General features: G+C 37.4%; 3 protein-coding genes across 5 annotated transcripts; 1 reads left to right on the top strand and 2 right to left on the bottom strand.

The window, feature by feature from the left end:
- Positions 1-171: 171 nt before the first annotated feature.
- On the bottom strand, positions 172-1,359 carry LOC121789568 (zinc finger protein ZAT1-like). The gene has a single exon (XM_042187996.1). The coding sequence runs from the start codon at positions 1,212-1,214 to the stop codon at positions 357-359; it is 858 nt and encodes a 285-aa protein (XP_042043930.1). The 5' UTR covers positions 1,215-1,359; the 3' UTR covers positions 172-356.
- A 5,250-nt stretch (positions 1,360-6,609) lies between these two features.
- LOC121789567 (ABSCISIC ACID-INSENSITIVE 5-like protein 7) lies at positions 6,610-11,308 on the top strand. Of its 2 annotated transcripts, XM_042187994.1 has the most exons (5): positions 6,610-6,846; positions 6,938-7,046; positions 7,135-7,939; positions 8,039-8,110; positions 11,079-11,308. In XM_042187994.1, the coding sequence occupies exons 3-5, from the start codon at positions 7,265-7,267 to the stop codon at positions 11,148-11,150; spliced, it is 819 nt and encodes a 272-aa protein (XP_042043928.1). In that variant the 5' UTR covers positions 6,610-6,846; positions 6,938-7,046; positions 7,135-7,264; the 3' UTR covers positions 11,151-11,308. The 2 variants fall into 2 exon arrangements, with proteins under 2 accessions (XP_042043928.1, XP_042043929.1); XM_042187995.1 differs by lacking the exon at positions 6,938-7,046.
- A 203-nt stretch (positions 11,309-11,511) lies between these two features.
- On the bottom strand, positions 11,512-13,640 carry LOC121789572 (elongation factor 1-beta 2-like). 2 transcript variants are annotated; one of them, XM_042187998.1, is made up of 6 exons: positions 13,471-13,640; positions 13,248-13,364; positions 13,006-13,072; positions 12,390-12,504; positions 12,019-12,132; positions 11,512-11,883 (listed from the first exon to the last, which is right to left on the bottom strand). In XM_042187998.1, the coding sequence occupies exons 1-6, from the start codon at positions 13,554-13,556 to the stop codon at positions 11,720-11,722; spliced, it is 663 nt and encodes a 220-aa protein (XP_042043932.1). In that variant the 5' UTR covers positions 13,557-13,640; the 3' UTR covers positions 11,512-11,719. The 2 variants fall into 2 exon arrangements, with proteins under 2 accessions (XP_042043932.1, XP_042043931.1); XM_042187997.1 differs by having other exon boundaries at positions 13,248-13,367; positions 13,471-13,637.
- Between the last annotated feature and the right edge of the window lie 7,540 nt (positions 13,641-21,180).

Below are 21,180 nucleotides of genomic sequence, written 5' to 3'. Positions count from 1 at the left end.
TGGGAAAAATATCAAACAGCTCAGGCATGAATATGTATTTGTTACTTAAAATTTACTCAGATCTTTTACATATAAAATCTCAATTTGATTGAAATCCCACTTGGCTTAATGAACTTGAAGCTAATCACAAAATAATCAAGCCTGTACCTAGATCTCAAAAAAAGCAATAGATTGGAACAACAAAGTTGAAATTGGTAGCATTATTAGTGAGTAGAGCTAGAGGAAACAAAGGGGTTTATCACCACAATTGGAACTATGCAACTTGAATTGCTATGTCTCTTCTCACTATCACCAAAAAAACAGCAAAAACAAAACCTAGAAACAGAAACACATAATAGAAGTAATGAACTAGACTGCTACCGCATATCATTCCAAGAGTCCTCCATGCCCTTGTCCTCGACCTCCTCCTCCTCGGGAGGAGACATGTTCAGATCGATATCAATGAGAAAGCCCGAGGCCGAGGCCGAATCAGCATCACCATCAACATGATCACTAGGACCAGGATCACTAGTGACAAAATCAGGCTTAGTCATCATCATCTTATTCTTCTTGGTCCTTGGCATCTTCTTGGGCTCGAGATGGCGGGTGCTCGTGTTGATGATCGACATCTTGAACTTCTTGTGGCTGGCCCGGTGCCCTCCGAGCGCCTCGTGGCTCTTGAAAACCTTACCACACGTATCGCACCGATACTCCCTTTCCATCTTCCCTCTCGCCAGCACCTGCACCGCCACCTTGAACATCTCCTCCACCTCATCCACCTTCTCCTTCTCCTTCTCCACCGCCGGCCGCCCCCTCTTGCAAGTAGGCCAAGGCTTCCCACTGAAAAACCCTAGCTCTTCCGACGATTCTGATTTGGCGTCTCGCGGCGTCGATGGAGGCTCCATCCCGCGCCAATCCCGCTCGGGGTGGCACCGCATGTGGCCAAAGAGGGATTTCTGCGACTGGAAAACCCTACCGCAGATTCCGCAGGAGCAACAAGGAGATCCAGGCGATGATGATTTGGATTTGGAGTTGAAGCTCATCGCCTTCCTCATCGAGTACTCCTTGTTAGCTTGAACATGCGCAGAGCTCATGTGCCCTCCCAGCGCCTTCCCTGAGCTGAAGCTCCGGTCGCATTCCTTGCAGTAGTGGCTCGGAACACCCTCTTCCTCCTCCGCCTTCTTTGGGATTTTTATCTTGATCACCGGAATTCTGCCGCTGTCTCCCTCCTCCATCGAATCAATTCAAGATTTGAGAAGGAGAAGCGGTTGAAATTGATGTTGATGATCGAGTATTAATTAAGATTGAAGAGAGAAGGAGATTGGATTTGGTTTGATATGAAAAGACAGAGAGAATGAAAACCCTATATAAGAAGACAGAAGGGCAATCGAGGAGTAAATATGGTAAATCTCCAAGTAATTGAGATTATTTGCGATTTGAATCGCAGAAAAGAGGTGTTTCCTTTAGGAAATCAAACGACAAAAAGGGAAGATAATGGAGGGAGAGCAACAACCTTTAACTATAGATACACTCAAAACACTATTTTTTAATTAAAATATTAATAATTAATATCTTAATTAAAAATCCTCTTAGCTTAGCATAATTTTTTTTTCTTTTCAGCTGTTTTGAGATGAAGTCGCATTGGTATTTAATTATTCATTCCTAAAGATATTTAATTACTTTTTCCAAAATAATATTGTGTGCTCCAATTACATTAATATGTGAATTCTTTTCTTTTCTTAACTCATTGTGTGTGTATTTTGGAGTGAAGTCTCTTTGCCTGGTATAGGGAAAGTTCTATAACGCAATTATTCATTCATAAATATATTTAAGTACTTTTCCAAAATATTTTTGCGTGCTATTATGATTGATTGTAGAGGATTTTTTTTTAGAGTCAACATGCGTGTTTTTTTCCATGGTGTTGATGAGTTATTGCCTTTTGATGAAAATACGAAATTACTAGAAACCTATAGTTGAGTAAAAAAAAGAATTTTTACCTATTGCACCTAGAATAATTATGTATAGACTATTGTCATTTGATATACCATTGAGTAAAAAAAAACTACCAATATTTTTCTAAGGTCAAACTTTATTTTCCTCCCATATGGTAAGTTAATCTCTGTACCTCTCAAGATACGGAAAATCTTTTTTGTGGATTTTGGCAATATTTCCATATAAATTTATTTAATATTTCCATCTAAGATTAGGAGACATCCCGTTTCATTGTTTTTTCCAATTTATAGTGCAGTGCAAATTACGTTCCCGTTTAGTCACACTAATATTTTACGAACCACGATTATATTAATTATGTCAAGCATCTAATTTTTGTATCGTATCTTCAAATTTGATGGAGTGATAAACTTCACTATTATCCCCCCCCCCCCCCACACACACACACATCCCTAATTTTTATTAATTAATACAATATTTATACTCTAAAATTTCTCGGCTTTATTTAATAGATGGGGATAAATGGGGTTTCTAGCTTTGGGATTATTCAATATCACTTTCATATACAAAATTGATATGGCTTTGGGATTATTCAATATCACTTTCATATACAAAATTGATATGTTGTATATATGCTATTTGAGAGGATCTCGGCGAGTACCACTAACTATTGTTAGAGTATATCGATAATTGTAAGATATAATTCAAATTTTAATAATGTATCTTATAAATTATTATTTTAATTATTCAATTCATAAATTGCAAGCCCACAATTGTGGACAAATCATACTTAATTAATAATGAATTGAGATACATACGCGTGATGTTTTTGGAATTTGTTACCAATAAAAAAACCAAAAACGCGTAGGTATATTAAAATTTTCTGAATGTATATAAAGCTAGGTTTCAGTTTTTATATATTCGTTGCTTTTGATTTTATGTTACTTTTACAATTTAACTTCTTCTCCCCCTTCAAACCCTATTATAACTGATTTTTTTTGCTTATTTGCCAATTGTGATAAAATTGTCATTTCATGACGAAGAACTGCCGAGGCAGTAGTTGTTTCTCGGTTGAATTTTGTTTCTTGAAACATGTTCGTGGGGAAAGTTCACAAATAATATGCTTTCAATAGTAGTTCTACTTATATGTAAAATGCTTTTTATTTTATAATTAGAATAATAATAAAAATAAATCAATTCTTTTGATCTAATTAATAAATTAATTTTACGTAATTATGATTAAGAATACTAATTTCTAAATCATTAATATTTTTAAGCATGACATGACAACCTATATTACAATGAGTATGTTATCTATAAGAAACGAAAATCCTATAATATGAAGTGTTTTATCCTGATTTGCATGTGGTCTCTTAATTAAACTCTATTAGACTCCATAACCTAACAATCTCATCGCTAATCATTAAATATCGGACTTCAACAAACTCAGCTTAGCCATTGTGGAGGAAGTGCTAACTATTGCCACTATCCCGACCTAACTTTGACGCATATAAGATAACATAATCAAGACGTGTAGCTCGTCGTCAAACTTGATTTTAACCCGCCTTAATTGGCCAATGATCATGTTAATGAAACTCGTTTATGTTGCCACACCACAATGTATACTCACATCCTTAGAGCATCCGCAGCAGCGGACGTCCCGGCGGACGCCGGATCGGCGTGCCGGACGTCCGCCATTAGGCGAGCGACCCGCGGACGAGGACGTCGCTTGCGGACATCGGAGTTCCGCGGATTTCCGACGACGTCCGTCGGGACGTCCGCTATTGCGGGTTCCCGACGGACGTCCCGATTTTTAAATTTACTTTTAAAAAAACTCTATATATACGGCTCGTTGAACTTCATTTCATTCGCACCACTTGTTTTAACGAGTATTTTTTTATAATGTAATTTGTTGAGTTTTTTTTTTTGAAATGTACTTTTTTATTTTTTTTTATTTAATGAAATTATCATTGCACTTTCTCCGTCCGTATTCGTGTCGAAATTTTAATTCCGTAAATTATTTAATTTGGTGAATTTGTGAATTTTTATTATTGTGGATGTCCTTGGGGATGTCCGCATTATGCAGTGGGATGTCCTTATGACGTGACAGTGCAGTGGGAGGTCCTTATGACGTGGCAGTGCAGTGGGAGGTCCTTATGACGTGCCAGGAGGTGTTTTTAGGAAGTCCGTCGGGATATCCGCAGGGACATCCGTCTCATTGTGGATGCTCTTGGAGCATCCGCAATGGCGGACTTCCCGCCGGACGTCGGACCGGCGTGCCGAATGCCCCCGCGGGACGTCCGCCATTAGGCGTGGAGGGGCGGATGCGGACGTCCGTTGCGGATACCTCACATCTGCGACTTTCTGGCGACATCCGTCGTGACGTCCGCCATTGCGGTGCCATGACGGACATTCTGGAGGACGTCCCGAATTTTGATTTAAAAAAAAAAACTCTATGTATACGGCTCGTTGAACATCATTTCATTCGCACCACTTGTTTTAACAAGTTTCTCTCTCTACTTTCATTTCTTTTGAAGATAAATGGAGCACGATAGTGATTCTTCCGCCACGAGCGAGTCACAAACACCGACGTTTCCCGTTAGAGGTGGGGGAAACGCCGGCGGAACTGCAGGGATGATGCCCGGAATGGCGCCGATGATGCCCCAACCCCAAATGGCGGGGATGATGCCCGGGTACTACAATATGTACCCTTGGTCTGCAGGGATGGGTGGGATGGTGCCCCAAATTCTCGGGGTGAGTGGAGGGATGACGCTCGGGATGATGGGGGAATGATGCCCGGAATGGCAGCGGGGGTAGGGGGAATAATGCCTAGTATGATGCAGGGCACGCTTGCCGCTGCGGGAGGTAGCAGGCTGGGGGCCCCCAATCACCTGGGGACAATGTCTATCATCCCTACATGGATTTATTGTCTAGCGATTCCCCCAAGAGTACTCCTTTGGAGACTCAGTTTACCGGCATTGAGGCTTTCTCTTTTGAGGAGTTGGGGCTATCTCCGGTCAGGGAGTCTCCCACTGAGATGCCACCGGCGGTAGGGAGGTCGAAGAAGAAGGGCAAGGGCAAAGGCACTACCTCGTCCTCGCGTGCGGGGGACGAGGGTGGGCCGAGGGCCGGGGGAGGAGGACGAAGAGGGAAAGAAGACCATCTGGAGCGTGGCGGAGTGCGTCGCGCTGGCTCAGGCCTAGGTCGGTGTAGTCGAGGATCCCTACATCGGGGCTAACCAGCATATATACAGAATGTGGTGGCGCATTAGCCAAAGCTACCTCCAATTCAAACCGCCAGGTGGGAAGCCTCACGATGGAGAGCAATGCCGGAAACAGTGGGAGTGGCTGAGGAGGCAGCTCAGCTGATTTGTCGGCATCTACCAAAACAACCTCCCCACGGCAACCAGCGGCATGTCCACCGAGGATGTGAAGAACCTGTCCATGCAGCAGTACCCCGACAGGTCTTTGAAGTTCGGCGAATTCAAATATTGGGAGGTCTATCTTGTGGTGCAGACTTCCGCCAAGTTTAGTACGGGTGTTGAAGCTGGCTGGCCGAAGCGGACGAAGGTCAACGCCTTCGGCGAATACAGCAGCAGTGCCAGTTCCCACGACCTCCCCGACGCCGAGGCAGAGTTCCCTGCCCCTCAATCGTCTTCTCACCGCCGTCGCCCGGTTGGGCAAAAGACCGCGATGCGGATGGCTAAGGGAAGTGCCAGCGGGTCCCACGAGGTCCAATCGGAAGCCCATTCCCGAGCTCGCCCATCTCGCCCGCGTGCAGCAAACACAGAGCCTGCTATACACCATGGACAAGTGGCATGCAACGACTGACCCCTTATACAAGATGATGCTGAAGGATGTCATCGACAGTATGAGGCGCGATTTGGGGATGCCATCCCTACCCGGGAGTGACGTCGGGACTGGCACCGGGGGCGATGAGGAGTGAGACGGGGGCCACGTTTGTCGAAGCTTTGGGGTGTAATTTTTTTTACTATGTATTTTTTTAATAATTATGTATGTTTTTTACTATTTAAATAAAATCGTTGCATTTTTCCCGTATTTGTGTCGAAATTTTAATTTCGTAAATTACATATTTGTGAATTTTTATTATTGTGGGTGTCCGCCGGGATGTCCTTGTGGATGTACGTCAACGTGCAATGAGATATCCTTATGACGTGGCAGTGCAGTGGGAGATACTTATGACGTGGCAGAAGGTGTTTTTGGGAAGTCCGCCGGGACATCCGCACCATTGCGGAGTGCGGATGCTCAGGCTGAACAACCACCTAATCAAATGAACCTTTCTCGTTGATAGCATCTCCCTAACCGACGTGTTTATAGTCATCCAGTATGCCACATTCTTGGACAATGATAAATGCATAACACACTTAGTTTCTCTGTCTAGTACCCTTGAATCCATCTATTAGAGTTTTTCTTTTAGGAGCTGTATAAGCCTTTACTGAATAAATAATGATTCTTTCCATAAGCCAAAAATATGATCGATCAAACTTCTCGATTGAAATTTTTAATATAAATTCAATTACATAGATATTAGTTTAAATTTAATTACTTTATTTTTGTATTTGTTTAATTTTGAGGGGATTGGGGGAGTGGAGTGGCGTTGGTTTGGATATTTTTTATGCATATGTGGACTGAGCCTTAACGAGGACATGTTGTCGTTTCCACAACGGCATCTCTCTACGCAATAATCATCGCTTTTTCTCGTTTTCTCATGAAAAAAAATATACAAAACCGGAAAAAAAAAAAGCAAGCAACACAAATCCAACACCTCAACCCGATTACATACTTGTTTCTATTATCTCTAAAAGAAATTCTCAATTGCAACACGTGGATCCCTCCTACAATACAAAAGGAATCTCGTTTTCCGGTAACAGATCATCTGATCCTCTTTTTATCCCAGGTAATTTATGTTTTTTATTTGCAATTACTACTATTTTATCTGTTTCTCTAATTGCGCAATTTTTGGCTGCTTGTTGTTTTGTGTGTCCAAGCGAAATTGCCTGTTTGTTGAATACAATCGTGTGTCCTAGCTCCGTCCTGCTCACTGCGAATAGTTTCGTTTCTTCTCAACGTTTCGGTTCATCTATTGTGAATTTGCTTGTAAGGAGTTTGTTGTGTTTTGATTGGATGTTTCTCACATTATTGGATTGATTTGCTTCAATCATGCGTTTTTTTAATCCATGGTCAGGTTTTGAGGTGTAAGGAGTTGTATCTTTTTAGAGATCGGATTGGCTTCCTAAAATTCTAGAAGGATAGTTGATTAGGTTTTTGAGGGTTTCAATTGGTAGTAGTTTTAGAAAAGTGGAGGTGAAGTGTGAATGGGGATTCAGACAATGAATTCTCATGTGAGTGGTGGGGGGCAGCAATCTCATGTACAGCATCATCCACTGCAACGTTGCAACTCGTGGTTAGGCCTAACGCTAGACAAAGTCGAGAGGCACTTGCTAGGTAATTTGGCAAAGCCATTAGGAAGCATGAACCTTGATGAGTTGCTCAAGAAAGTGTGGACCACTGATACTAGCCGCTCCTCTGGGATGGAGAGCATCGAAACATCCCCTGCAGCGTCACTGCAGCGCCAAGCGAGTTGGTCGCTTGCTAGGGCTTTCACAGGGAAGACGGTGAATGAGGTGTGGAGGGATATCCAGCGAGGGTATAAGATGAGCAATGTGGAGGGCTTCGGTAGCCAGGAAAGAACCCCGACCCTTGGTGAGATGACTTTGGAGGATTTTTTGGTGAAAGCAGGGATGTACGTGTCCAATGCTTCCTCCGTTTCTATTGAACCCATGATGTCCTTGGATAGCGCACTCAAGTCCCACAAATTCTCATCTCAAATGAGGTCGTTGTCTCCTTCGCCTTCAATCGATGATTTGTCAGATACTCCATTGCCTGGCCGGAAGAGGATGTCTGGGGATCTTGAGAAGACCATCGAGAGGAGGCTAAGGCGAAAAATTAAGAACAGAGAGTCTGCTGCACGTTCACGTGCAAGGAAACAGGCAAGACTAGAAAATTCGCATAGCTGTGTTATATTTTTATGCTGCTGGTGCATTTTGAATATATTGGCATCGGGATATTTACTCATGTAGCATTGACAGGCCTACCACAATGAGTTGGTGACCAAGGTCTCACGACTTGAAGAGGAAAATTCGAAGCTTAAGAAGGAAAAGGCAAGTAATACCTATTTGTATCCTTCTTTAATAAATGCATTTCCATGGTGCATGCTGGTAATATATGTGACAGCAAGACTTTTGCTAATGTGAAATGTTAACGATCTAATTTTCGGGTACAATTATGTGATTCGATCTTAACTGGCCAACAACTCAGTGTCTTTTCCTGTTTAAATATTTGTTTTGGGTGATGAAGTTTTCCATTTAACGTAATGGACTTGAACCAGCCACAAATCAAGTTTTGACTAAAAAGTTATCCGAAAGTGCATGCATCAGAGACTACTACACCTTGTCACCTTCACATGATAAAAGTTAGTGGATTCATATTTGTGATATCAGCAGCTAACTGCACGAAGTTTCACAGTTTTCTGGAATTGCACACAACCTTTTTTCCTGAACATAAATTCTTCAACTTTTAGTTTTTTTCTGATTTCTATGAGTGGTTGCTAAATACGAGCATTTTCTTTCATTTACTGTTTAATGTCATTCTCACCAGCTTGCACATGCTGGAAGGTTCAGTTACCTTTGATGAACAGAGTCCATTTGATCTTGAGGGGTAGAATCTTGATTCTTTGAATTTCGCAAAGTACATTTAGACATTTGGTTATTTTCCCCTAGTATACTTGATGAACCTTAATAACTAGAAAAATAATTTGGAAATTTTCAAGTGGATAGGCCTTGTTACCTATGAATTATAATTAAAGTAATACTCCCTCCGTCCCAAGTAACTTGAGGCAATTCCTTTTCGGATTTTCACAAGTTACTTGAGTCATTTCCCTTCATGATTAAAAACAAAACTCTCTCTTCTCTCTCCTACTTTATTTTATTTTTATTTAAACCCCTAAATACAACTTTCTTAAATCTCGTACCCAAAAGAAACACCTCAAGTAACATAGGACGCAGGAAGTAGTAGTCTGCACCGAACTTATATGGAAAACCATATAAAGCTGAAAACAGTGAAACATTAAAACAAGAAAATTTAGCTACGTTAATCATACATTCTCAGAATCTAGCTTTGAGTTAAGTACTAGTACATTATAAACCACACTCAGGTATCTTCTCTTTAATTGGAGTTAAGTGAGGCATCTAGCAGCAATATGTCTTTTGTTTCACATCTTGAAATCTGTAGGGAACATGGTTCAGGTTGGCATCACTTTGATCCATTGAATATTCCAAACAAATTTTAAATTTCAAGACCTATGGATCTTATATATAATCCAAATTTTGGTGGTAGTGGCTTGGAAGTTAATACACTAGAAACATTTGTGTGTGGTTGAAACTGGAAAGTGAATGTAACTACAAGCACCAAACATCTTAACGCTAAGATACGAAAGAAAAGCAAAGGATCTAGGAAATATAAAAGAAAATATTATCAACTTGACTCCATTCCTAGTTTACTAATTATTGTAAACTTATTGGTTTTTCCTTTTCACTGGTGGGTTAATCAACTTATATCACGTTTGGAAAAACAGCAAATATTCACAATAAACTTAAAGAAGAAGAATTATCTGGAACTTTGCATGTGGTACTGTCTAGGTGCAGCAACACATATGAGATGAAAGAAGAGTTGGTACTTCAAGAGGATTGTCTCAAGAAGAAATATGTTGAGAGTGAACCAAAGTTGGTGATTTAGTTGTTAGGAGGAGTTGGGAGAATTTAAAGTACTCCTTTAGTAGCTAAATGGAAGCATGGGTCGTGTAACTATCCAATTCAGCCTGAAATTATGGACTGGTGACTGAATCTACAATTTGTTGAAATTAGGATTGAAAAGGGTTCTCTTAGCGAGTATCAAAGATTGGTGCCTAACTTACTAGGAAATGTTAGGTATAGTTCAAAGTGCCCCTTACAACTACTTTAACATTTCACACTTGTAAGTACAATGGATTTTAGACATCTATATAGACTTCGAAAGTGAATTTTGTTATACAAATTTGCAAAAGCTACTGAATAACATCTAATATGATCTAACTGTACCTCTGGCTTGATTGTGAGCTGTTATTTTCTTCCACATGTTGATTCATTGATTGTGAGCTGTTATTTGTCCTTTTTTTGTATAAACCTGCAAGATTTTGGCCTGTTCTCTGATGTTTAACATTTCAGATTTCTCATGTAACTACCCTTGTTAGCTTATTCTACCTTTAGATTGTCTTGGTGTGAAAACAAATGGGGTTCGTTCGACAGCTATACTGTCAACTGTGATATCCCGTAAGGATACTTTTCATGTGACATTGATCCACTACAAATTAACAACTTCATAGTAAAGAGCAGCATAGTCTCTTTCTTATCAGAACAAAGTTCTTGTTCTGTATTTTGTGGCTCATACAAAAAAGTTAGCTTGCTGATTGGCTGATATGCACTTGGTGTCTCTCGTAGAACTAGTCCTATTAGTTTGTTATTCCTTCACTTCTCGAATGGAAAGCACGTCAAGGAGTTCGCAGCATATTTCTTACATGAATTCTGTATTGTTCTCTGCCAGCAGCTTGTTTTAAACCATACAAAATGAGCTAAAAGCTTCTTGTTCTTCAACTCAACTTTTACTGTGGATGCTCCAATATCTCTGTTCCTCCTCCGTACATAACTCATCAGCTATGTTCTTTCAAGTTAAGCCATCACGATTCATGCTTTTAACACCACACTAGCAGCTATTTGGCTATATTCTGCAGCTTGAATATCTCCCTTTTTTTCTTTATTGATACGCTTCCACTATGAATAATGGAAAAACTATGTCGAGATTTTGAATTCCTTGCACTTTAGCTGTGTAAATTTCTCATGCTACTTGATGTCTATTTGTTATGAACTTTTAAGTATTGCACTAGATTCGCCAATAAACAAACCTCAAACATATCTTTATGTTGAAAACTTGCTTGGTGTTTTGTTCCATATTCCTTTAATTTAAACACTATCTTTATCTTAAATTGATGCCTACACTGGCGCACTTAGTTTTGTTTTGTTGACTTTTGTGTTGCAGGAATTCGAACAGATAACCACATGTGAGGCCTGCACACTAAGGTTTCAGCTGCGAAGAACTTCTTCGTTCTAATACTCTATGCGAACAAAGTTTTTGAGTGGAGCCTATACAATTTAGGGTAGAATTGGCCTGCATTTCATCCCTACTTTGCTACTGTAGTATGTACAAATGTTACCCCCCTTCTTGTAGGAGATGAAGACCTAGATGCTTGTTATTAGAAAAAAAATGATGCAACAGCACTTTAATGTATAGTTGATTTTAAATTATATCAGTGAACGTGGTTATTAGCAAAAAATGCAGTTTAAAGTTTTTCCTAAAACCTAACAACATTCGTTAACTCATAACCATCATTCTTATAAAAAATTTAATAACAGAAATAGTACTGTATTAATTTAACATCAGTAGTGTTTTAAGTTGTATAGTACTCCATGACTAGTAAAAACAGTAACTTTCATCAAACGCCGCCAAAGGTTATAAAAACAGCAAATTTCATCAAACACCACCAAATCAAATCCGCAAACGGTGTAATTAACATCCATTCCTCTTCCCTTGGTAACAATAAAGGTGGTATAAACCAAAACAAGCAAAAGTTCTAGTGAATGACAAAATTATAGCCGGACAAAGGCTCAGACATCGCAACTTTAAATCTTGTTGAAGGCAACAATGTCGCAACTTTGGATGTATTCGTTGTGAGGTTCCACGGTGAGTACCTCCTCTATCATAGTGTCAACGGAGACAAGATCGTCAACAATGGTAAGCATGATTTGGAGCTTCTTAATTCCATAACCAACTGCAACCAATTTGGCTGCATGGAGAAGTTATAGACTGAGTTAAGTAAAGCACCAAATGCATAAATGATAACTAGTGCAATGTAGTAAGGAGTAATACATAAAAGTATGTAGGAAGAGAAAGGATGCCAAAAACAGAAGAGAAATCATACATGCTCCCCATAAGAGTCCTGGCAACTCAACGCTTCGAACACTCTCTTCAAGCTTCTTCATGTCGGTCTCATCATCCCAGGGCTTAATATCCATGAGAACAGATGACTTGCCACCTGCAAGATGAAGACAACCAGGACAACTTAGAATCACAATGAAACAGTGTAGACATGTAGAAACGTGTGGAAACAGATATTCTAACATATGGATACAATCATATGGGATCAATTGATCTATACATTATGATCTCGAAATAACTTTTGGTCATGTGTTGTAAAAGGCTGCATCAATTTTTGAAATGATAATGGCAGCCATATGCGCAGATAATGACTTAAAAAGCAAACACTGTGAGATTAAGATGCCATAGACTCACTTTCTTTCTTCTTAGCAGGCGCCTTGGCAGCTTCTCTTGCTTCGGCAGCCTTCTTTTCCTCCTCAGTCTCATCGCCAAATAAATCAAGATCGTCATCATCATCGGCAGCATCCTCCTGGATGAAATGGATTTTACATATCAGTTTTTATCTACTCCAATACACACCACAAAAATAAACAGTACAAAGGCATTAGGCCTAAGAATGAATCTTCCAAACAATTAAGCCTCTAGTATACTGAGCCAGGGCTATCTATAAAATATAAGCAGGCCCCAAAAAGGTAAACCATGTTGTGGGACAATACCAATTCCAATAACCAGGGCTACCTACAATGTCTTGGGAAAAGGAAAAATATCAATACAGAACTATAGTTCATCCATGGCCATAAGTAACAATCCCCAAAACATCCTATAATCAAACAACTTCTCGCTGCATTGAGTTCAGGATTGCAAAAAGTCCATACTTTGCACAACCGTTTGTTAGGAGATTACTCAAATGTGTGTTGTTATCATGTTTTGCCTCATCTTCCCCAATCAATCGACCCGTAAATTAAATAACATGGAAACAAGTAGTCCATTTTCATGGAGATCGGCAAACGAAACAAGGTGAAGCAGCTACCTTCGCTTCAACAGCTGACACTGCAGCTTGACCTCCGATACTTACTCCAACAGGTTTTCCAGGAAAGCTACACCATAACAAATTGCAACTCAGCAATCAAGTACGACAAGAATCACAAACATAATTAATATACACAAATACAGGATATACAAAGCAAACTATCGGCATCGCGAAATTCAATCAATAAGCAAACTTAAGCACGAAAGCAAATTGGATTAATTTGTAAAGTCAGAAGAAAATACCTCGATGCTAGCTTTGCGGAAACAGCTTCGTACCACTTGGAGGCATTAGGGTAGAGATCAGCACTAGGCTTCCCCGAAACGGAAGCATAAACTCTAACATCGTCTTTAGTCAATTGACTTCTGAAAATCGCCAATCAAACAATTCACAGATCGCTAGAATAACTGGGGTTAAATTGAAGAGAGTGAAATTGTAGAAAAAAGGAGAAAGTAAGAAGTGTGTTACCCAGAGATGTATGATTTTCCAGAGAGGAAGGCGTCAAGGGCCTTTAGGCCGGCTTCTGTGTGCAGATCTGCGAAGGTAACAGCCATTGGAGAGAGGAAGAGAGAGATGCAGAGATAACCTAGGCGCAAGTAGAAAGAGAGTGAAAGAGGGAGAGATATTGGAGGGGCGAGATTTTATATGCAGTTATAAAAACCCTAGATCGTGAAATGAGATGTAATACACGATTTGAATCATTTTATAATTATTTAAATAGTGAACAACATAATCAATCTTTCACAATCGCCCAAAATGGTACACGATCTTTGTTTATGTCGTTTTTAATACCTAAAAATCACATTTTCACATTTTTGCTATAAAAGATATTTTTGGGCATACTAGAAAAGAGGACCTAAAATGATAGTACTACTTTCATCCCACAATAAGAGTTTTATTTTGACATTTCAGTCCGTCCCATGATAAGAGTAATATTTAACTTTTATCATAAATAGTACATAGATCTCGCATTTCACCAACTTATTTCACTCACATTTTATTATAAAACTAATATATATAAGTGAGACTCATATTCCACTAATTTATTCAACCCACTTTCCTATATATTATTAAAATCTGTGTCATAACTAAATAGGACTCCTATTCTGTCACACCCCAGCCCCTCTGACGTATATATTTAAAATAAACAAATACAAATTAAAGTAAAGAAATCACATATTTATCATTTCACCATCCAAAATGCTATAATTACAAAATCCATCATTCACCGCATATACAAATGCCATCAGATATCATAAACAATTTCATATCCATATGCATATGCTTATATGTTTAATTTATTATTTTGTGACAAAATCAAGTCTGACATCTGCCCCGTATTTCCAATATGCCAATATGATTTTGACCAGTAAGTCCCACAGTGAATTGACCTGTAGGTCCCATTATGATTGACCTGAAGGTCCCAATATGATCTGACCCGAAGGTCCCAATATGTCCACTATGATTTCAGATCTAGGGCAAGACCGTCACAAATCCTCTTTAATCATATGATTTATGCACTTTCAATACTATACGTAAAACATATCAATTCTATCAAATGCATGTCCATATTATATTCTATCAAATAATTCCAATATGATAGATAAACATATCCTTACACGAATCATATATTCATATCATATTCCACCATATAAATCAAATATTCACTGCAATTTAACACATAGAAACCTACCACATAGATATCCATATTATATTCTATCAAATAATTCCAATACGATAGATAAACATATCCCTTACACGAATCATATATTCATATCATATTCCATCATATAAATCAAATATTGACTGCAATTTAACACATAGAAATCTACCACATGGCACTTGTCAAATTAAAATATAATTTATACACACATGATCACGATACGATAGACAATCTAGCCAAACTCCCAAATTTATCTCCTGATCTACCACCTTCGCCTCTACTACCATTTATCAATCGAAATATTTAATCAAAACAAAAGTATATGTTTGCGAGCATACATCTGACATTAAGTCCGAGAGAAAGTGATTTTATTTCACTACAAGATCGTAAAATTTTATTTTTCAACATACACGTGTCTAGCTCTCTCTTTTTTCCTCCCCTTTTTCTTTTCCTCTCTTCCCCCCCCAAAAAAAAGTATCTCTCTTATCATATACTCCTAATTTTATATGTCGGTTGAAACTTTGTTGACTCATCTTGCCCATTTTCAAAGGAAAACACTCTGAAAAACACGTAAAATAGTAAAAATAGAAACGTGTAATTTTATAAAAAAAAGTTTGCGCAGCAAATTAATACATAAAAAAATGATCATTTGATAAGCCAAGTACATATATCAATTCAATACATGTAACTTTTAATTTATCCAAGTAGGGAAGTGATCAATGTCGAACCCTTTTTAAAGACCGAACTAGAGACCAAATTATGGCCCTTCATTTTTTTCAATCTTGTGGCTAGGATTAATTTATAAATAAATTAATATTTTATTCAATTAAAACTTGCTAAGGGGTATTTTAGGAAATCAATTATTAACATACATAACGTTATTCTCTTTGTCTCAATTCTCACACAATCTTCACACAATTCTCGCAATTCACGATCATAATCTTCTTTAATCTTCTTCAATCTGCCGTCCACGATCTGCGCTGATCTTCTTCAATTCACGTTCAATTCACGATCTGCCTTCATTTCACGATCACGATCTGCCTTCAATTCACGACCGTGTTCTGCTTCAATTTGGCAATATTCCGACTCTCATGGAGAATATCGACGATCTGACACTTATTTCTATACGCAGCGTGATTCTCGACGATCTGCTTCTCGTGATCGTAAATCTCTATCTTCGCCTCTCAATATTTCTCAATCGTGTTGCAATGTTTATCGAATCGTTATTCAAATCTGAATATAAAGCTTGAGAAATTTGCACAATGAAGCCTGGCGTGAAGAACTCCGATTATTTTGTGCGTGGGTAATTCCGATTTCTTTTGAAGCTTAGATCTGAATTTCCATGGAGAATTCAACATCCCAGAGCATAGAGCATGGATGATATGAATGATCTAAAAAACAGGTGACACTTTTTCTGATATAGATTCAGATTCAGATCCAAAGCTAGAAGAAGAAGAAGACAACTTATTTGAAGGTTCACGTCTTTTCCGATTAGTTGTATTGGATACATGATGTGTTTTTAATTTTGATGAAGTTTTTTAACCAATATGATGGAAAATCTCTTGTTGAACCTTGTTGATGAATATTTTTTTGATTTTTTATGTCTGCACTATACACATATCAATAATGAAGTAACAATTCATTTGAATGAAGTAATCAATAGGTCGAATGAAGTAACAAAAACTTAACTATGTTGTATGCATAAGTTTGCGTATAGCTGTATACCTAGTTGAATGAAGTAGCAACATGTTCGAATGAAGTAATAACATGTTGGAATGAATTTAATACCGGTTAATTAGAAATGCTAATCTGAAGTGTATTGTATGCATAAGTGCGTGATGAATTGTACTTTAATGAACTAATTACCTAATAGAACGAAGTAATAACATGTATGAATGAACTTAAATTCAAGTTGAATAATCCTTTTTGTTTGTTATGAACTAATCTTCTCAATCGCTGCCAAACACAGACACACCAAACAGTGGCGGACGCAAGAATTTTACTTTGGGGGCCCAATTTACCATTAACAATTTAACAATTTTAATTTGCTCTCCTCCAAGCGCTTCACCGAAAATCAGATTGTTTGTGAAAAATTAGTAATGATGTGATTGTTTGTGATAATAAGTAATATGAGAAAAATTGGCATCGGTGCTTGTAAAATTAGTAATGATGTGATTGTTTGTGACAATTTGTAGAAACCGCATCGGATTTCAATTACTCTGTACTGCTTCTGGCTTCGATCTGGTAGAATTTGGGGATTGTGTTGTTGATTTGTTGTTTATTGTGTTTATGTGTTTGTTTGTGGATAATGAGCTGCGTGTGTACTTTAATTTGCAGATCTAGCTAGTTCATGCATGACTTGTGCATTTTTTTTACTGCTGAATCTGGAAATCTTCTGTTTTGATTAAGAGCTGAACCTTTATGCAACCAAATCTGACTTATTAAAGGCATCATCTTCTTCTTTTTTTTTTACTGATACAACAGCTATGTAAATTGCACTTGGAACATGGACACACACACACACAAGCACGATACATACAAAATTGAGAAGAGGAAGAAGCTGCAGAGCAGCGTTGTCTTCCTCAATCGTCGCGGTTGATTGAAGGCATTTCGAATTGGAGAAGAACAAGTGTGGAAATCGCCAATAGTTAGATTTCTATATTACTTCATTCAACTAGGATATTGCCAATATTTAGATTTCTATATTACTTCATTCAACTAGGATATTACTTCTTTCCGTTAGATTATTACTTCATTCAACGAGGATATTACTTCTTTCAGTTAGATTATTACTTCATTCAGTTAGATTATTACTTCATTCAACTAGGATATTACTTCTTGCAGTTAGATCATTACTTCATTCAGTTAGATTATTACTTCATTCAACTAGGATATTACTTCTTTCAGTTAGATTATTAGTTCATTCAGTTAGATTATTAAGTACTTCATTATTTAACTTTCTTATTACTTCATTGACTAAGTTATTACTTCAGTTTCTGTTTTACCACTTCATTCAAATAGTTCAATCACTTCATTCGACTAGGTTATTACTCTAAAGGATTTTGGAGCAGATAAGAAAGAGTGATCACTACTTCATTCATACGTGCAATTAATTCATTCAAAATGTATATCACTTCATCAAAATAGGTTTTTACTTCATTGAACTTCAAGTGAGGTTATAACTTGTTAAATGTCAAAATGTATATCACTTCATCAAAATAGGTTTTTACTTCATTGAACTTCAAGTGAGGTTATAACTTGTTAAATGAGGTTATAACTATAGGAATGAAGTAATTAATCTACTGGATGAAGTAATAAACTGAAAACACTTCACACAGTCTATTCGCTTTAAATTTTGTAAAAAGGTTAAACAAATTCAAATTCAAAGTGGAATGAAGTAATAATCTATTGAAATGAAGTAATTAACTATTAGAATGAAGTAATTAACTATAGTAATTAACTATTGAAATGAAGTAATTAACTATTAAAATGAAGTAATTAACTATTGGAATGAAGTAATTAATCTACTGGATGAAGTAATAAACTGAAAAACACTTCACACAGTCTATTCGCTTTAAATTTTGTAAAAAAGTTAAACAAATTCAAATTCAAAGTGGAATGAAGTAATAATCTATTGGAATGAAGTAATTAATCTACTGGATGAAGTAATAAACTGAAAACACTTCAAACAGTCTATTCGCTTTAAATTTTGTAAAAAGGTTAAACAAATTCAAATTCAAAGTGGAATGAAGTAATAATCTATTGGAATGAAGTAATTCAAATTTTGTAAAAAGGTTTTGTACTTCATTACTGTATTTATTTACTTTATTCCATGTGTTTTATTACTTCATTACACTCTAAATTTGAATTTGTTTAAATTTTTGACAAACTTTAAATTGAATAGATTGTGTGAAGTGTTTTAGTAATCAAATATTTATTAGTATTTATTGTTCATCCCATGAGATTCATTACATCATTGTAGTAGTTTATTATTCATTAAACTACTGTGCATGAATAAAATCGTTTGAATTTTCTCCAAAATAGTCAACTATTTCCACTGTAGGAGAAAGTTGGTAAACCACACCATCCTCATTGTATAAACCCCATAACCAAATACAAACTCTCCATTTGAAAAAAGAAAAAAATTACAAACTTGTCCAATACAAGAAATCATCCAAATTTGACACACCAACCCATCTCAATGGGCTGAGCCGTGATTCTGGGCACCGCCCATTTGTTAGGGCGTGGGGACGGCCCATCAAGTGATTGCACAAATGTCCTCATCACCATGTCACCATGCCTCAACTACATCTTCCGAAACTCTTAATCCCTCTCCTCCCATTTGATTTTTCACCCCGTTGTGAGTTAGAGGATTTTCCCCTGTGTTATCTTCACCTATATATAAGAAACACATAACCACAATTCAACATTCGAAACATAGTTTATATCATCATTAAAATAGTTTGTAACATTATCATTAGGTTCTTTAGTTCATTACAAGTATACTTCCCAGCTAAATGTACATACAAAACATGTCAGTTTATATTACTTCATTTCATGTGGTTATTACTTCATGAAATAAGTTATTTAGTTCATTCAATGTAATTATAAAGCAAAATATGCATACAAAACAAGTCAGTTTATATTACTTCATTTCATTAGGTTATTACTTCATCAAATTGGTTAGTTAGTTCATTCAATCTTATTTCCTAGCAAAATATGCATACAAAACACGTTAGTTTATATTACTTCATTTCCTGAGGGTATTACTTCATCAAATAGGTTAGTTAGTTCATTCAACTGTTATTTCTTCACAAAATATGCATATAACACAGTTAATAAAATTCATACAACACAGTTAACTTCATCTTATGAATTAGGACTAGGTCATAAATTTATTTTTACCTTCTGGCATATGGATTTATTTGGCTTGCAGTACTGAACATCAAACGGACTTTTCTTGTGTTTTGATTTATCCACCGGTTGTGATTTAGCTACTGACCTACGAGTATATTTGACGCCTACATTGACCTTCCTCCGCTCTGCTTTATGAAATAATTGGACGAAAATTAGAAACCAAATTAAAAACAGATGAAATAAATTAGAATTTCAAAAACTATAAAGATTCAAAAGAGTGTATTATTTGAGGCAGACGTTCTGCCAGAACGCAATCACCGTCGTTCATCTTCCATCAACGATTTTTTTGTGTCAACCATTAAAATCAGCGGCTAAAGTATTGTGCTTTGAAATCTGAATTATGAAGCAATGTTTCCAAATTATAAAGTAATAAATCACATTTAGAAGATGCATATCATTTTATGCCACATAATTCAAATGAGTCCAGAAATGAGCCAGAAGCAGACATTAACCACATAAATTCGAAAAAAATGAAAAATCAAACACTAAATTAATAGCCTCATGAAATGATGTAATAACCTCATGAAATGAAATAATATCCTCATGAAATGAACTAAATCGATGATTTCTGTAGCCATACTTTTTGATATATTTCTCTTAAATATCAAAGAAGTAATGTGAAGTAATCTATCCTAAAATAATCGATTTATGCAACAATCAAATGTTGAAGTAATCTCTCCTAAAAAAAATCAAAGCCAAAAATCAAATGTGTATTACCTGAACCAGACGTACGGCCAAAATGTAATAGGCGTCCTTCACCTTCGGTCGACGATTTGCGTGTGTCAACCATTTCGAGCGACACAGTGAGCAGAGCTAGCGCGAAGGAGATGACTATGATGTAGCTTCGAGCGGACATAGACAGCGATGGAGTAAGAAAACTCTGAGCGCAAATCGACGGTGGCAGCGACGACAAATCTGCAACAATGGTTCACTGACAGCGGCTATGGTGAGGTGACGGCGTTGAAGGGGTGCGACAGCCGTGAGAGTCTGGCGACAGCACATGCTGTCTCATGCCGGCGACGACGTCTGTACCGCGAAGATGAAGATGCTGAATCGGCGGATTTAGATGCTGAATCGGCGGATTTAGATGTTGAATCGACCGATGGAGATGCTGAATTGGGGATGATCGTCGTTGATTTCAGTTGAATCGCCCGGAGATGATGGATGAAGATGAAGAATCGTTGCTTTTTCAGAGAGGTTTTTAGAGAAGAAGGGGAGGAGGTGGAATGTGAATGAGTTAATTTTTTGTAATCTGTGAACTCAAATTTTTTACCCTAATTACAAAATGACGTAAATACCCCCGCGTTGAAGTAAATTATGTATGCAATGAACTACGAAAAATAACTCTTAATTGTCTAATCTTATCCATCAAATTTAAGATCTAAGGGCCCAAATTTGGTCTCTAGTTCGGTCTTTAAGACTGGATTTGTGAATAATGGGACTCATATTAGACTATATTCAGTCGATCATAAAACTAAATATACCCACTGTGGCACACTTACATATCTCTATAGTACAAATGACAATATAATATGCAATGATAATCAAATATGCTATGGAAAATAATGCAAGTTTCATATTAGGGATGTCACATATTC

The sequence above is a fragment of the Salvia splendens genome, unplaced genomic scaffold (assembly GCF_004379255.2).
Source record: "Salvia splendens isolate huo1 unplaced genomic scaffold, SspV2 ctg277, whole genome shotgun sequence".
NCBI classification, from domain to species: domain Eukaryota; kingdom Viridiplantae; phylum Streptophyta; class Magnoliopsida; order Lamiales; family Lamiaceae; genus Salvia; species Salvia splendens.
This window is presented reverse-complemented; position numbering and strand designations above follow the sequence as displayed.

Bases quoted from the DNA above. Each gene is read 5' to 3' on its own strand.
- LOC121789568 (XM_042187996.1), bottom strand. From the start codon at position 1,214: ATGGAGGAGGGAGACAGCGGCAGAATTCCGGTGATCAAGATAAAAATC.
- LOC121789567 (XM_042187995.1), top strand. From the start codon at position 7,265: ATGGGGATTCAGACAATGAATTCTCATGTGAGTGGTGGGGGGCAGCAA. The intron at 7,940-8,038 runs GCAAGACTAGAA...TAGCATTGACAG, and splicing joins GTTCACGTGCAAGGAAACAG to GCCTACCACAATGAGTTGGT. The intron at 8,111-11,078 runs GCAAGTAATACC...TTTGTGTTGCAG, and splicing joins CGAAGCTTAAGAAGGAAAAG to GAATTCGAACAGATAACCAC.
- LOC121789572 (XM_042187997.1), bottom strand. From the start codon at position 13,556: ATGGCTGTTACCTTCGCAGATCTGCACACAGAAGCCGGCCTAAAGGCC. The intron at 12,505-13,005 runs GTAGCTGCTTCA...CATTTCATCCAG, and splicing joins TGTCAGCTGTTGAAGCGAAG to GAGGATGCTGCCGATGATGA. The intron at 12,133-12,389 runs GTGAGTCTATGG...TTCATCTTGCAG, and splicing joins GCCTGCTAAGAAGAAAGAAA to GTGGCAAGTCATCTGTTCTC.